Consider the following 14,390-nt stretch of genomic DNA (forward strand, 5'->3'; position numbering starts at 1 on the left):
TGTAATTTGCAAGATTGATGTAATTTAAGCCAGAATCTCAACTCTAAATCAAGATTTGTCACATAACATGTATGACTTCCCTTTAGCGGTTGCAGAAGGAATGTCTAAATGACTTTAGAACTCTGTTAAAATATGCTTTAAGTCTTTGAAAAATATCCATGGATTTGCTTTTATATGTAAGACATTACATGAATCTCTTAACATCAGGGTTTTGATGAAGGGCTGTCTAATTGTTCTCCGACGTAGAAGTTAGAAAGTAACCCTGCCTGGACTCTGGCATTGAGATCAGCCCGGCTTAAATTCTTCCGTCATTCCACGCAGGCGCTGGGACTTCAGCCTCCCTCCCCCTCCCAGAATAACCGGATCAACAAATGGCAGGTCGCGGGGCAGATACAGTGTGGGAAGGTCTCATGGTAAAACGATTCAGACAGCTTGGTTCGTTACAAAAGATGTGCTGGGATAATCCTAGCTTTTCGTTTTTATTTACTGTTTCCTGATGTACAGAAATAGGCAGTGGTCATTCATATAACAGGAGTAGTGAATTATTGAAGACGGACGCGCTTTAAACATCTGCGGGCGGCGTCTGTGAATCCTCCCCCCGCTGTCGCTGCTTGAGCCACAGGAGTCTCAAGACCATGGAGCGGAGGTCTGCCGGGCATGTGGCTTTCCCCTGGGCTTCCAGCCAGCCTTCTGGGGTCAGCAGCCGGTTCTTAGGTCGTACTGTTAGAGTTTGAGACCACCGAAGAAAGCAAATTCACCCTGTTAGGTCTGTGGTGAGCGCATAGAGAAGTGATCGTGGGCACTACCTTTGGTCTCAGGTAAGCACTGCAGGAATGTTAGTGCTTCCCAAATTCCCCGGTGAAACTTCTTGTTAATGTGAAAAGCACCTAGGAGAGAATTTTGAAAATGTTTCCCAGTCGGAAAAGACGGTTAAACAGATGGGCTGTCCAGCATTGTCTTTGTATTTGAATGTCTTTGTGCCGCAGTGTGCTCTCTGGGCTGTGAATCACGCCCGTACAAGTAGTCGAAGTCCACATGAAGCGGACACGAGCTCCTTAGAAGGGTACCACTGTGGATTTTGAAGAAAGTTAATTGCTTTATTTACTGCATGAATTAGTTGATTGCCTACTTTTATGTAGCCTAAAAATAGGTTAAACCCAGTTATTTTGTGCAGTTTCTTTTCACCGTCCAAGTGACTGACTTGACCATACTGTTAACATGTTATGAGAGGATTGACGGGTTCGGAGAGAAACATTCTTCTCTCATGTTTTTAACCTTGAATACTTTCTTTGTCAAAGTAGCTTTTAGGAGAAAGCATTCCAGTATCTTGGAAGAAATTACTGTATTAAGATTTCTCGACTCCCATTTTTTCCAGTTTGCGTACGCACTGAGACTCTGGGGAGGGAGGGAGTAGGACAGACTGAAACTGGGCATTGTGAAGAAAGAGGTGGTTTACAGTAACCCTTCTGGGCAAAAAGGAAAGAAGTTTAAATATAAAAAGATTGGAGGGCAGAAATTTACGTTGGTACCAATTTTCGTCTACATCATTTTCTCGCTGTTACGTTCAACAGCCAGTCTGTGAGAATGCCCAGAGCTCCTCACTGATACCGATACTGATGACTTACAGGTCATTTTTTTTAGTACCTGTAATTTTTTTTAAAGCCTTTTTTTAAAAAAAATTTTTAAAGCCTTTCGTTTGGAAGTTTGTCCCGTGTCAGTATTTAATACTTTCCCTAATGCCTTTTTGCCATCATAATTATGTAATATGAAGAAATGTGATTTTTTTTTTCCTCCGGGTCCCACGCAGAAGTCCCCAGATCCCCTCCACATTATCGCAGCAGGCCGCACATATGTGGTTATCTTTGTCAGGATTGGAAAGCACGGGCATGGAGAATTTTAGGTGTCCACTTGATCAAGGTCGAGAGAGAGAACAGTTTCTGATACTCTCGCCCTGGCGTCCCACACTCCACCTTCAGTAGAGGTTCCAAATCCTGGGTTCTCCACAGTCCTGTACACTGGAACCTGGGACTCCGTTTGGTTGATTTGTGAATTAACCAAAACTTTTCTGGGCAATTTTAAAAACTTGCAAGTCTTTTACCATTTGCATTGATTTTAAAATTAATCAGTATGCAGGCAAGACAATATTAAACATTTGAAGATTTTTTTTTAATTTTATTTATTTGACAGAGATTACAAGTAGGCAGAGAGAGGAGGGACGCAGGCTCCCCGCTGAGCAGAGAGCCCTATGCGGGGCTCGATCCCAGGACCCTGAGATCATGACCTGAGCTGAAGGCAGAGGCTTTAACCCACTGAGCCACCCAGGCGCCCCAAACATTTGAAGATTTTTAGTTAGTATCTCCCCAGCTTGTGAACTGTTTGAATGCAGGTCAGATCTGTTTACGTAAACCTGCTGTATACTTCAGGCAGAAGTATGTGTTGATTGTTTAAAGGGTTCCTGAAAACAGTTTCTCTTGTGATATAATGAATAAAGTGTAGGTATAATGAATAATCTCATGTTGTCTTAGAACCTACGTCCTATTCTTGCTTTGTTTGCTCTTATTTTTGAGAGGTGTTAATTATAGATAAGGAAATACAACTCCTGTTTAGGTCTTTTCTTGGTAGACTATGGTAGAACTCATTGCATGGTGTAGGACGGTTGATGTTTCGGGCTTGCCAGAGTGTGGGAGACTCAGTGGTACCGGTTGGCTGCTGAGGTAGGGCCTGCTTGGACTCGTGCTGGTTGGGACCTCTCCCATGTTCCAAAGGCACACAACAGCGGTACCAGAGGGATTGAATTCCTTCTTCTTTCCCCCAAAGTAGTGAAAGAATTCTTTCACCGGAGCCCGTCATTGCTCCAAGTAAAAATTTCGTGAGTTTTTTGGTGATGGGTGTGTTTTTGCTGTTGGTTTTTGTTTGTTTGTGTTGAGGTAGTACCTAAAAGGTGATGCAGAGGCGAACAAAGCTCAGGTCTCCCTGGGGTTGAGAAAGAGTGTGATTAAGTGAACCTGATGAACTTAATTGGCCAGTTTCCTGTTTGAAGTTCAGTGACATTTGGTTTCCAAAATGATCATTTTATTCATTTACCTTTTTAATTTTACTTAAAAATATGACATCAGTCAGGCTTCAGTTACCATCGGCGATGTTTCTTCATATTTTCCCAGGCAGTGATTACCGTGTTCTAGATTTTTTAAAAAGATACCGTGTCATCTTCCTTATTTATTTATTTGACAGAGTGTGAGTGAGGGGGCACGTGGGGGGCGCGGGCAGAGGAGAGAGGAGCAGCAGACTCCCCACTGAGCACGCCCCTGGGGTCATCATGACCTGAGCTGAATGAGCCACCCAGGCACCCCTCATTTTTAGTTATTTTTTGTTGGTTTGTTTGTTTTTCAGTAAAGGAAGGACTGCCCAGCCCAGTGCTGCTGGTGCCGGTGGACTGTAAACGGGCTCCCCGCACTCGGTGCGCTTCTGCGGGTGGCGGGTGCTCACTGGTGCCCACACGAGTGCTGAGGGCTCACGCTGCCTTCAAGGGGGCGCTGCTGGAAGAAGCAGCAACTCTTTTACTTAACGTCAGTTTTCAGCGTTAGCCCATCTTATTTTTAATGTTAGAAATGGGGAAGATGATTAGAAAAGTTGGGCTGTGCTCCAACTTGCCGAACCCCTTGTATTTATTTCAGCAGGTGTGACAGGGAGGGCGTTGGAACCCTCAAGTCTGGGTCCCCTCCCTCTAGCTTGCTTCCCTTGTCCTTGAACAGCTAGTCTTGCTCTGTGAGTCCGCTTCATGACCTGTTAGATGGGGCCACTCGTTGTTCAAAGTGTTGTGAGGATTAAACAAGAGACTGTGTGTTCCTGGCACACAATAATGTTCTGTCTTCGTGTATTTGGTTTAATTTTTTTAAACAAAATAACTTTAATAATAATATCAATATCATATTAGAATCAAAAATATGCCTTTGTTCTTTTATAAAGATAAGATTAAAAAGAGATTTCGTGTGGAGTGTCGACTTTTAAATATAATGAAAATGTAAGTAATCATACAATGGTTCTTTTTAGTTGGTAGAGAAAATATAAATAATAAATAAGAAAACTTGTTTTTTAATTGGACTTGTAAAGAAAATTTAAGTGGTTTTGTGCTTTTTTTTTTTTTTTTTAAGTTCAAAGATAAGATTTGGGGGCGCCTGGGTGGCTCAGTGGATTAAGCCGCTGCCTTCGGCTCAGGTCATGATCTCAGGGTCCTGGGATCGAGCCCCACATCGGGCTCTCTGCTCCGCAGGGAGCCTGCTTCCTCCTCTCTCTCTGCCTGCCTCTCTGCCTACTTGTGATCTCTCTCTCTCACTGTCAAATAAATAAAATAAAATCTTTAAAAAAAAAAGCAAAGATAAGATTTGAAACCAAATGGTATGTGATCGTGGTCTATTCTGTGATTTAGGAATGTGTTTTCTGTTCCCTCTGTATATCCCAGTTTTTATGTTCGATGTTTTTGCTACTTTAAATTCTGTTTGGTGGAACGTAAGCAAATGTTTATGAATATGTATTAGTGAGAAGCAGATTTTGGTAACAGATTTCCTTCTTCAGTTTTGATGTATTTTTCTTTGGCACCTTGAAATAACCCCTTCCGCATCCGAACCCTTGGAACTGCTGAGTGCTGTGGCATTCCTCCACGAGGCTGAGGCTTGACCTTCCGTGCCAGCCGGTTCGCTGCTGTTGCTGGTTTATCGTGCAGGTGGTTTTTCCGCCTTCCTCTTTCTGGTTATTTCGGAATGGATCGGGGGTACTGCAGAAGGTTTTCCTGGAGTGCTCATCTCCCATCGTTTTTTTACCGAACACCCTGGCATCGTGACCCGTTGCCTGTAGAATAAGGTCAGCACTCCTTTGCATGGCGCAGAAGACATTTCAGGCTGGTCTTGACTGATTTTCAGTTTCAGCACTTACTGTTCGCCCGTCTCCAAATCCGGCCGGCATAAATTGCATGTGCTGTTAGTTTTGCTCGGAATAGTCTCTTCCTTGCGTAGCAAACCCCAGCAGTTTTCCCAGACCCATCTCACACGCTGTGTGCTTCCCCAGTTTCTTACGGACTCTTCCAGGCAGCGTCAGGTCCTCCCCAGGGCCCCAGGGCTTCCTTCTTAGACCCGCGGTCACACCTTCCACTCCAGTCCACTCCACCGGCTCTGGGCTTCCCAAGACAGGCGCGTGTCTGCGTCTGTGTCTGGGGACAGAGCCAGAAGTGACACAAAACGGCGCTTCAGTCTGATCTTCCGCAGGAACAGTCTCCACACGCGCGGCAGAGCGAGGAGTAGCGCGGTGACAGAAATACAGTCACAGAACCAGAACGCACACCAGCCAAACTGCGTTTCTGTTCTGCTGCGTGACGATGAGTAGAGAAGCCTTAGTATTACATAAGTGTAAATTCTGTGGGCGATTTGTGGGACTGGTCTGTGTTCTGGAGGACAGAAGCCACAGCTCTCTAGGGTTACTGTCGTTTTGACAGGATGAGTTGGAATTTGTTAGCGTGCTCGCAGACCTAATTTGGAAAATACCAGGGAACTTAGAGAAACCAGGTACGTTCGAGAAGGCACGTGTTTTCATTTTGGAACATTTTTTGCAGAATTCACTTTAATTAGTTAGACATGGGATTCCTGGGTCACAGGGTGAATATATGTGGAATTTTATCTTTACTACTTAAGTATCGTAGCCCTTTTCCTGCCTATGTTAAGTAAAACCAGTCTTCAAATTGCATTTTCTCCGTCTTGGGTGAAATACTGGGTTTGGTAGTTGTGCTTTATTGTGAATCGCGGTCGCGCTTGCTGGACTTTGCTGGGAGCTGTTTCAGGACTTTTGTTTGATTCGACCTCTAGAGGCTAGATAAATAGATCACTGTTAAGTGCAAAATTTTCCACTTCTGACTTAGTGCTTCGCATAATCGGAGGCATATAACCTGAGTTCTGAGCTTTACTCTCTCATGGGAGTCTGTCCTGCTGAGAACTTGACGGGTTCTGTGGATTGACTGTCCCCACAGCACTTTTTTCATCCCTCAGTAGCAGAGTAGCCAGTAGCAGGGACAGACAAACCTGATTTTTCCTCCCCACTCTGTCACTTAGTAGCTATTTTGTAAATTCGGGGCATTAATGGTTCCTGTTTGTAGATTTGTTGTGGAGAATGAGCTCAGATAGAGATTTAGAAGGAAGAGCTGATCGGGGTTGGGGAGTGAAGGAGAGGCCGTGGTACCGGTGACTCTGAGATTTCGGGTTTGCTCAACTGGGTGGATAGTTTTGAAATAGTCAGGTGCGGTGCGGGAGAGAAAATGAACGCACGCAAGGTCCATATGTGTGACTTGGGAGATGGAAAGTTTCATGGTCTCACTGAGATAATTCCTTTTTGCTTTGAAGACAAAGACGAGGAGGAGGAAGAAATGTGATTGACAAAGTTGTGTCAACACCGTGTGCCTCTGCACCAAATGCCTGGGTACAGAGGGCGTGGGTCGCTGTCCTGGGGTGTGCACACTGTTGTCTACCTGATTAAAAGTCAAGGTCTTTTATCCACACAAAGGAAGAAAATGAGCTCAGATAAGGTATGTTGATAGCTTACCACAGAACCTGCCACACACAAAGTATGTGATCCGCCCGGCAGGAACCACTTACTTTTTTATGTCGACCAAGGCTCACGTGGGTTTGGAGACTCACTAATCTCTCAGGAACCCAGCTGCGGGGAGATTTTGTTACCTGTTCCTCAGCCATCCGAGCATGGCGTCTTCAGCATCTGCCTTCCCGCACCTTCTGCTCCTCCGAATCTTTTGTAGGAAAGACTTTGAAAGGAGCTCAGCCTTATCGATCCCCTCATTATGTGATCTTAACCTTCTTGGTTTTGTGGACTTTGTGAAAATCCGATGATTTGTCTCTAAATTAGTGTATACATACAACTTTGTGTGTATGGACTCCCGGAGAGTATCCTAATCTTTGAGAATGCCTTAAATTTGAAGTGGGTGGAAAATCTAGATTAGTCAAAGCTTTTTCTCTGTAAGGCATCATACTTAGGATGCCTGGTTATGGCTTTTAAAACTTAGCAAAAATTCAGTTCTTCAAAGGAACTGAAGAATCTGGAAAAAAAAGAAAACTGCATTTTACCCCTCAGCAGTAGAAGGAAAACCTTTTGCACATAAACTACAGAGAAGCACTTTCTCTGAAGTATGCAGGGTTAATCGATGACTCTCTACCAGTTAGTGGAAGAGAACAGACCGCCTACCCCCCGCTCCCTGGAGAAATACGCAGACCATCGGGCCCAGGTGTGTTTGGCAAGACCTGTCTGTCCTGTCTTCTGTGGGTCCCTGGGGAACGTGAGATAGCCGTCTGTAGAGGTGCCCGTGCCTGCCAGACCCCCCAGGGCCCACCGTGTTCTCAGGAGGGCGGGTGTTCTGATGGCCGTGTGCCTCGCGTGAGGATTTGTGGTATCACAGACCAACATCCCAGCCGGTAAAGTCCTTGTTTCCTCAGAGGGCACGGCAGTTGTTTACTGGGGATGAGGCTCAAATGAACATACGCTGTCACTTCGTAATATGTGGGAGCAAAGAAAAGATCTGAGAACAGGTTAAACTCTTCTTGCTGTAATTGTATTATGGGACACTTGTCATTGGGAATATTTCTTTTTGAAGCAGACAGCTGTTTAAGATTGCTAGAACGGAAGCCATGGGCCCCCGGTGGGGGCCCCTCTCGCTGACATCCTGGCATCGTGCGTGGAACCCCACGTGATCCTAAGGATTATCTTGATGTGGATAGTTGCTATTTTTACTCAGTGTGGAATGATACAGAATTTTCATCCAAGTCCAGTACCGAATTACGGTCTCACGCTCACGCGCCATCTTACATTGGGGTAGATCCCGAAGAATTTACGGGAATTGCGGTAACAGTCTAAGTAGTCACAAATCCAGGCGTCTCTGAAAAGCAGAGCGCGCGAAGCCTCGGGTGTCCCGTTACGACGCAGTGTGTTGAGCGTTCTGGCCGCTCCGAGTCGCGCGTCTTTAGAGCATGTCTCTAGGACGGTTCATTCCGTCGCACGAGCCCGTAGTGCGCTGGGGAGCCTCCGCGGGTGGTCTGTCGGATGCAGGTTTTTGGAGAGAACCTGACTGGGACAGCCGTGTGGCTGAGGGACTGTGACGGCGCGAGGTTTGGGTGGTGGTCTGTGGTGGAGGGAGACCTGGCAGAGAGGGGAGGTTAAGGAAAGGTAACCAGAAAATCAAGGCTGCACTTCTGTGCAAAGAAACCATTATTGTTTGGTTGACCTGCACAGGACCGTGGTAAGGACAAGACTTGGGGGGTGGTGAGTCGGAGAAGATCCGGTTTGAGGCCTTCGATCCCCCGTCGGCGACCCGCATAGGAGTGTGTGGCCCTGAGTGAGGTAACCAAGTGTGGGTCCTGTGTCCTCGCGTTCCAGAGCTAGGTGCCCTGTGGCGGGAAGTTCTCGTCCCCAAGTCTTTGCCTCCTTGAGTATCACCTTCCCGGCTTTACGCCTTTTCCTTAATTCGGGAAGTTGCCGTCCCTGCGCTCCTGTCCAGGAGCGCGTCCGAGCCGGCTGACTTGCAGAACATTTCAGTTCCCTCCGGCCCACGCTCGTGGTTCAGGCATATCGCACGTGGGCAGGCCCGGTCACAGGCGGCAGGACGAACCCGACGGGGGCCTCCGGCCGGGAGCTTGAGAGGTGGCCTCGGTTCTCAGTGAACCATCTTCCCGGGAGCTCCCCTGCGCGCGCCACCGAGACACCCCCCGAGCAGCTCCTCGGCCGCAGTGTGGGGCTTGTCTGTCACTGGCTGCTGTTCGTGTCGTTGGGGAAAGCGAGGGTCGCAGTTGAGACATCAGAACAGTTCGCTGACCACAGCTCAGTCGCCCTTAGGAGACTGCCTGGGACCCGGGGTGCAGCTAACCCAAGAACGTGCGTTTCAGGACAGTGGCCGGCCATCGGCGCGCGCTTTGAGCGAGTACCTGGCATGGCTCAGAGGAGCTCTCCCCGCCCCAAGCGGCTGTAGCCTTCCTCTCTCAAGGGAAGAGCTCGCAGTGGAGTCCTCGTCCCCGTATCCCCGACCGGACCTGAGAGACGCAAAGAAGGGACTGTCTTGTTGGTTGTCACTAGGCTTTTCTGCCGCAAAGTGTCGTCAGAGGGCACACATTCCAGTTTGTCCTCAGAAGCCCTCGTGCAAAGCTTCAGAGCCAGCGCGGGCGGGAAGCGTTTCGGTAACCGTGTGCGTACGGTAGGAGTGTTAGCCTGTGCGACGTCTGCGCACGGTTGCTGCGAGCCCGTCAGTCACGTGTGTTTCTCTCTCAGGTTCATTTTCCGGACACGGAAAGAGCAGAGTGGCTAAATAAGGTAAGAGTAGAAGACCCTGAACACCACATTGCCAGCGGGGTAGAGAATTGGGAATTTGGGAATGTGCATGTTGACGGTATGTGAACTCGTTCGGACTTAGTGGACTGGCCCCTGCTGTCCAAAAACGGAGTCGTAACCGATACGTTACTTTTTAGACACAGTTTTAACACGAAAAAATTGATGATATTTTCGTAGTTGTGTATTTGGCCTTGTGTCTCCTTCACTCATTGGCTAGTGCTCAAGTCTATTTTATAATTATAAGCAGAATTGTTAAAAATATTATGAAAAGGGAGATAATTCCCAAGAAACCTAGTAATAGATTAATAATCCTTTTTAAAGTTATTTATTTTTTTAAGACCATATACTTTGAAGTAGATGTTCCCCCCATATTTTATGTATCCTTATACATTCATGATTGCCTTACAGCACCAGAAGTTAGTCCGTCATTAAAGAAAGCTCATTAATGTTTATTAAGATCTAGACAATTTTAGGTTTTTGGAAACAAGCTGAAACCACAGGGTTTTCTGATTTTTTTCCCTAAGCAACTTTAAATGTGCTGACAGGCTTAAATGGAATGCTTAACCAGAATAATTTCTGCAACATATTAGCTAATCTGCAGTTTATTGTTGTAGCACATTTTTGAAATTCAGATCGTGTTCATTTTGCATAACAAATAAGACACATACCCCCCTTTAATTTTAAAAAATTCTGGTAAACTATAGAGGTGTAATTTTTCATGATGACATAAGTACATTATTACATGTTGGTACATAATACATTACTGTGTATTAGAGCATTTTGTTTGACATGAGTTCTTTCTTCTTTACAGACTGTAAAACATATGTGGCCTTTCATTTGCCAGTTTATAGAGAAGTTGTTTCGAGAAACTATAGAGCCAGCTGTGCGGGGAGCAAACACCCACCTTAGCACTTTCAGTTTCACTAAAGTTGACGTGGGTCAGCAGGTCAGTTTCTTCTTAAGTATCATTGCTGCACATGGTAAAATTGGTGTGAAAACTTTAAAAAACATATGAAACAAAGTTACTTTCTAGAGAAAGAATTGCTGCTGGGGAAGGTCTAGCAGGCTGTCTCTGCAGCTGGGGATCGCCCTCCCCTGGTCTGTCCCCTTGTGCCTTACACTCATCCTTCCCCTGTGGTCTTCTTGCTGGTTTCTTTCCATTCCCAGCCTGTCTTTCTACCCCTGCTTCCTTCTGTCCGAATTTCCTTTGTACCGTTTCTCACGGTCTGTCGAGTTGGGGTTTGATATGTGAATTCATACTGAAGTTTAGTGACTGACAACAAACTTTAAGGGGTTTACCCCCCTAGATGAGTAAATACGATAATTCAGGACCCCAGCGCCAGGCTTAGAGAATTCTGTTAATTATGTAAATGAAGGGAAAGACAGATTTTGTTATCAGAATCATACACAAATAAATACATCTAATTCTTAATATTCCTTCTAGTGAAAGCCTCAAGACCGCATCTAAATTAGTTGATCAGGGCTAGCTTCTAAGTCCCTGTTTACAGTGATTAGCAACAGTTCGGGGAACGTTGTTTTTAATTGAGGTATAATTGGCGTATAACACTGTGTTACTTTCCAGGGTGACGTCGTTTTGTCTGCCTAATGAAAATTCAGAATTCAGGAGTAATTTAAATACACCTGCGCGGTCGACACTCTGTGCGCGCACACAGTAGGGCGATGCAGCGCTCCGTCACCGGCTGCTGCCCCACATGTCCTTGCTTCCGACCAGCAGGGTTTTCATAGTGTGGCCAAGGGGTGTGCGACTCGGGCGCTGCTGTGTCTGCACCCCAGGCTCATTCCCATCCTGTGCTCCCCAGATGCTCTGTCTTACCTGCCGTTACTCAAAACCCGGGTCTCCACTCAGTCATTTTCCCTCTGGGCTGTGAGGTTTCCCGATACGTTAGAAGCCTGGGGTCTGATCATCCTGTTGTTCAAACACATAAGGGCCTGCCCAGGATGCCTGTGTCCACTTACTTTCAGGTGTGCTTGACCTTCTCTGACCTAAAATGATAACAACAAATAGGAAAACACAGTCACGCTGTGTGAGCATGAGCATGACTTTTTCTGCAAAAAGTCAGGTACTACGTATTTCAGTCCTTGAGAGCCCATAGTCTTTGAGGCTTATTCTTCTCTGCCCCACCCCAGTTTCTTTTATAGTTGTTTAAAAATGTAAAAGCCTGGGGCGCCTGGGTGGCTCAGTGGTTAAGCCTCTGTCTTCGGCTCAGGTCATGATCTCAGGGTGCTGGGATCAAGTCCCACCTCGGGTTCTCTGCTTGGCAGGGAGCCTGCTTCCCTCTCACTCTCTCTGCCTACTTGCGATTTCTCTCTGTCAAATAAATAAATAAAATCTTAAAGAAAAAAAAATGTAAAAGCCTTTCTTAGCCAAAGGCTAAGTTGAACCTGCAGGCCATGGTTTGCCGTCCCTTAATGTAAGATGATACGCTTGTGTTTGTGGAGATTAGATTTCTAACCCCAGCTGGATTTGTTTTAGGGAGAATTATGTTCACTTGGTATTGCATGCTCTTTTAAGTTTGATACTAAGATTATCCTTGGAGAACAGGAAGAAGAGTAGTGCTGACTTGGTAAAGGCGGCTTGACACCATCAACTACATTGCTGTCTTACAAGAACAAGCGATCTCAGGCTATCTGAGGAAGGAACAGGCTAGAAGGACGTGCAGAGCCCCAAGCACAGTTCTTTGTACACACCCTGTGTGCTGGCTGAGTCTCTCAGTCAGCTGAGTTCTCTTGCCTTTAAGTGTTTGTCCTGTGTTGGATAAGGCTCAGTCACCTGGAGTGGGCTTGGCCTTGCTGCATCTCCTAACATCAGATGTCATGTTCAGTGAAGGAAGGGAATATTGTCTAATGCAAACATTTAAACTAAAGGTCCTAAGCCACATATATCCCATTTTCACTCATCAACATAGTGATTTGAACTGTATTCTCTGTGATTCATAGTCTGTGCATGTCTGAGCCAGTATCATCAGGGAAAACGCGAGGAACCTAGGATAGTAGGAGATGGAGATGCTCAAAGACTTAGAGTTTTGTTTTGTTCTTAAGATTTTATTTATTTGTAAGAGAGAGCACAAGCAGGCTCCCTGCTGAGCAAGGAGCCCAAGGTAGGGTTGGATCCCAGGACCCCGGGATCATGACCTGACCTAAAGGCAGACACTCAACCAACTGAGCCACCCAGGCACACCCCCCACCACCACAAAGACTTAGAGTTTAATCCTACAGCCAGTTGAGGGGTAAGATACTGGGGCACCTAAACCGTCAGAGTAAGCTGTACTACTCCAAAGGTAAGGAATCCTTCCGCTTGAGTGTTCGATGCCCAGAGGTGAGGTTGAGAACTTTCCTAGAAGCAGTCTCAGAGTGATAAAATGGGAGGTTTTGAAATGGTGTTACAGCTGGGTCCTTGAAACATGACAGCTATTATAATCTGCCTTTTCTTTTTACAATCATGTCTCTATCATGCATCAGGTTAAATTAAGATTAGATTAGAATTGTACCTACAGCCAGCATTTTTCATTCACTGAAAAGCCCCATTTTTGTGAAAATTTTAAGAAATGAAAAATTACAAGTCATAAAGGAAAAAAAGAAAGGAAGTTGTGTTTCAGACCATGTAACAATAAGTCAGAGGGAAAGGATCAAAGTAAATTGGAAGAAACAGGGCCACAGGGTTGGACCTTTAAGCACTCACTGCTCCTGTCCTCTGATTTCATAGTAACCTCGTTAGATGGATGCTACTTAGTATCCACACTTCACAGATAGGACACTGGAGAATGGAGGCCTACGGACTTGCCCAAAGCGAAACAGCGACTACACTGAAAGCAGCAGTTTGGTTCCTATGGCCTAGCGCTAGGCTTGTTCTCAGCCGTGCTGCATTGCAAGGGTGGGTTTTATTTTCTAAATAAGCATTTTAAAATAAGCTGCCTCTTCTTTCAGCCCCTCAGGATCAATGGTGTTAAGGTATACACTGAAAATGTGGACAAAAGGCAAATAATTTTAGACCTTCAGATTAGGTAAGTTTTTGTGTGTGTGTGTTATATTTATGTCATAGTTAATGGCCTATAATGTCATGTAGCTGTACCCATAAAGTGGAAGATAAAAGGAGGATACTTCTTACCTGATGTGTGGTAGAATTTGACTAAATTGTTGAAGACCCAAATTTATTTTCTGTGTCTTAATTCCTGATCGCCTAGATAATTGCCAGTCATAAGCATGTTAAAAGTATCGAAGATCCTACAAGAAAACTGCAGACCCATACGCATTATGAAAACTGATGCCAAAATCCATATCAAAATCGTAGCAAACTGAATTCAGCAACATACTAAAAGAACTGTACACCATGACCAAGTGCGATTTACTCCTAGGATGCAAGGATCCTTCAGCATAGACAAATGAATCCTCACCACGTTAACAGAACAAAAGGGGGAAAAAACACATGATCATTTCAGTTGATGTAGAAAATGCATTTGACAGAATTAATTATTTTTCCGTGATACAAACACTCAACAAACTGGGAACAGAAGAAAACGACTTCAGCATAACAAAAGGCGTATGTGAGGGGTGCCGGGCTGGCTCAGTCAGAGGAGTGTGCGACTCTCGATCTCGGGGTCATGAGCTGAAGCCCCACGGTGGGTGCAGTGATGACTTAAATAAATTAGAAAGATAAGGTGTACGCAGAAGCCCCAGTAGGGTCACACCCAGTGGCGCGAGACTAAGCTTTTCCAAGATTGGAACAGGCATGTCCACGTTGACCACCGCCATGTACCATGGCACTGGGAGTCCTAGCCTGAGCCGCTAGGTAGGAATAAGAAGACGAGGCATCCAGGTTGAAAGGAGGTGGAATTGTCTCTGTTCACATGTGGTGTGATCTTACATGCACAAAACCTTAAGGAGTCCACAGGAAAACCTCGTAGAACTAATAAATTCAGCCAGGCAGCAGAGTATAAAGTTAGCACACACAAGATCAGTTGTGCTCTGTGTGCTAACCGTGCACATTCCAAAAATGAAATCGAGAA

General features: G+C 45.6%; 1 protein-coding gene across 5 annotated transcripts in view; it reads left to right on the plus strand.

Annotated features, from left to right (window-relative positions):
- The window catches only part of ESYT2 (extended synaptotagmin 2), a 75,923-nt gene that overhangs the window by 16,195 nt on the left and 45,338 nt on the right, over positions 1–14,390 (plus strand). For all 5 annotated transcript variants that reach the window (XM_046020288.1, XM_046020289.1, XM_046020291.1 and 2 more), the window contains 3 exons: positions 9,307–9,348; positions 10,178–10,312; positions 13,312–13,388. In XM_046020288.1, the coding sequence (XP_045876244.1) occupies positions 9,307–9,348; positions 10,178–10,312; positions 13,312–13,388 (254 nt within the window). The remainder of the gene's footprint in view (positions 1–9,306; positions 9,349–10,177; positions 10,313–13,311; positions 13,389–14,390) is intronic.

The sequence above is a fragment of the Meles meles genome, chromosome 10, assembly GCF_922984935.1.
Source record: "Meles meles chromosome 10, mMelMel3.1 paternal haplotype, whole genome shotgun sequence".
Taxonomy (NCBI): Eukaryota; Metazoa; Chordata; class Mammalia; order Carnivora; family Mustelidae; genus Meles; species Meles meles.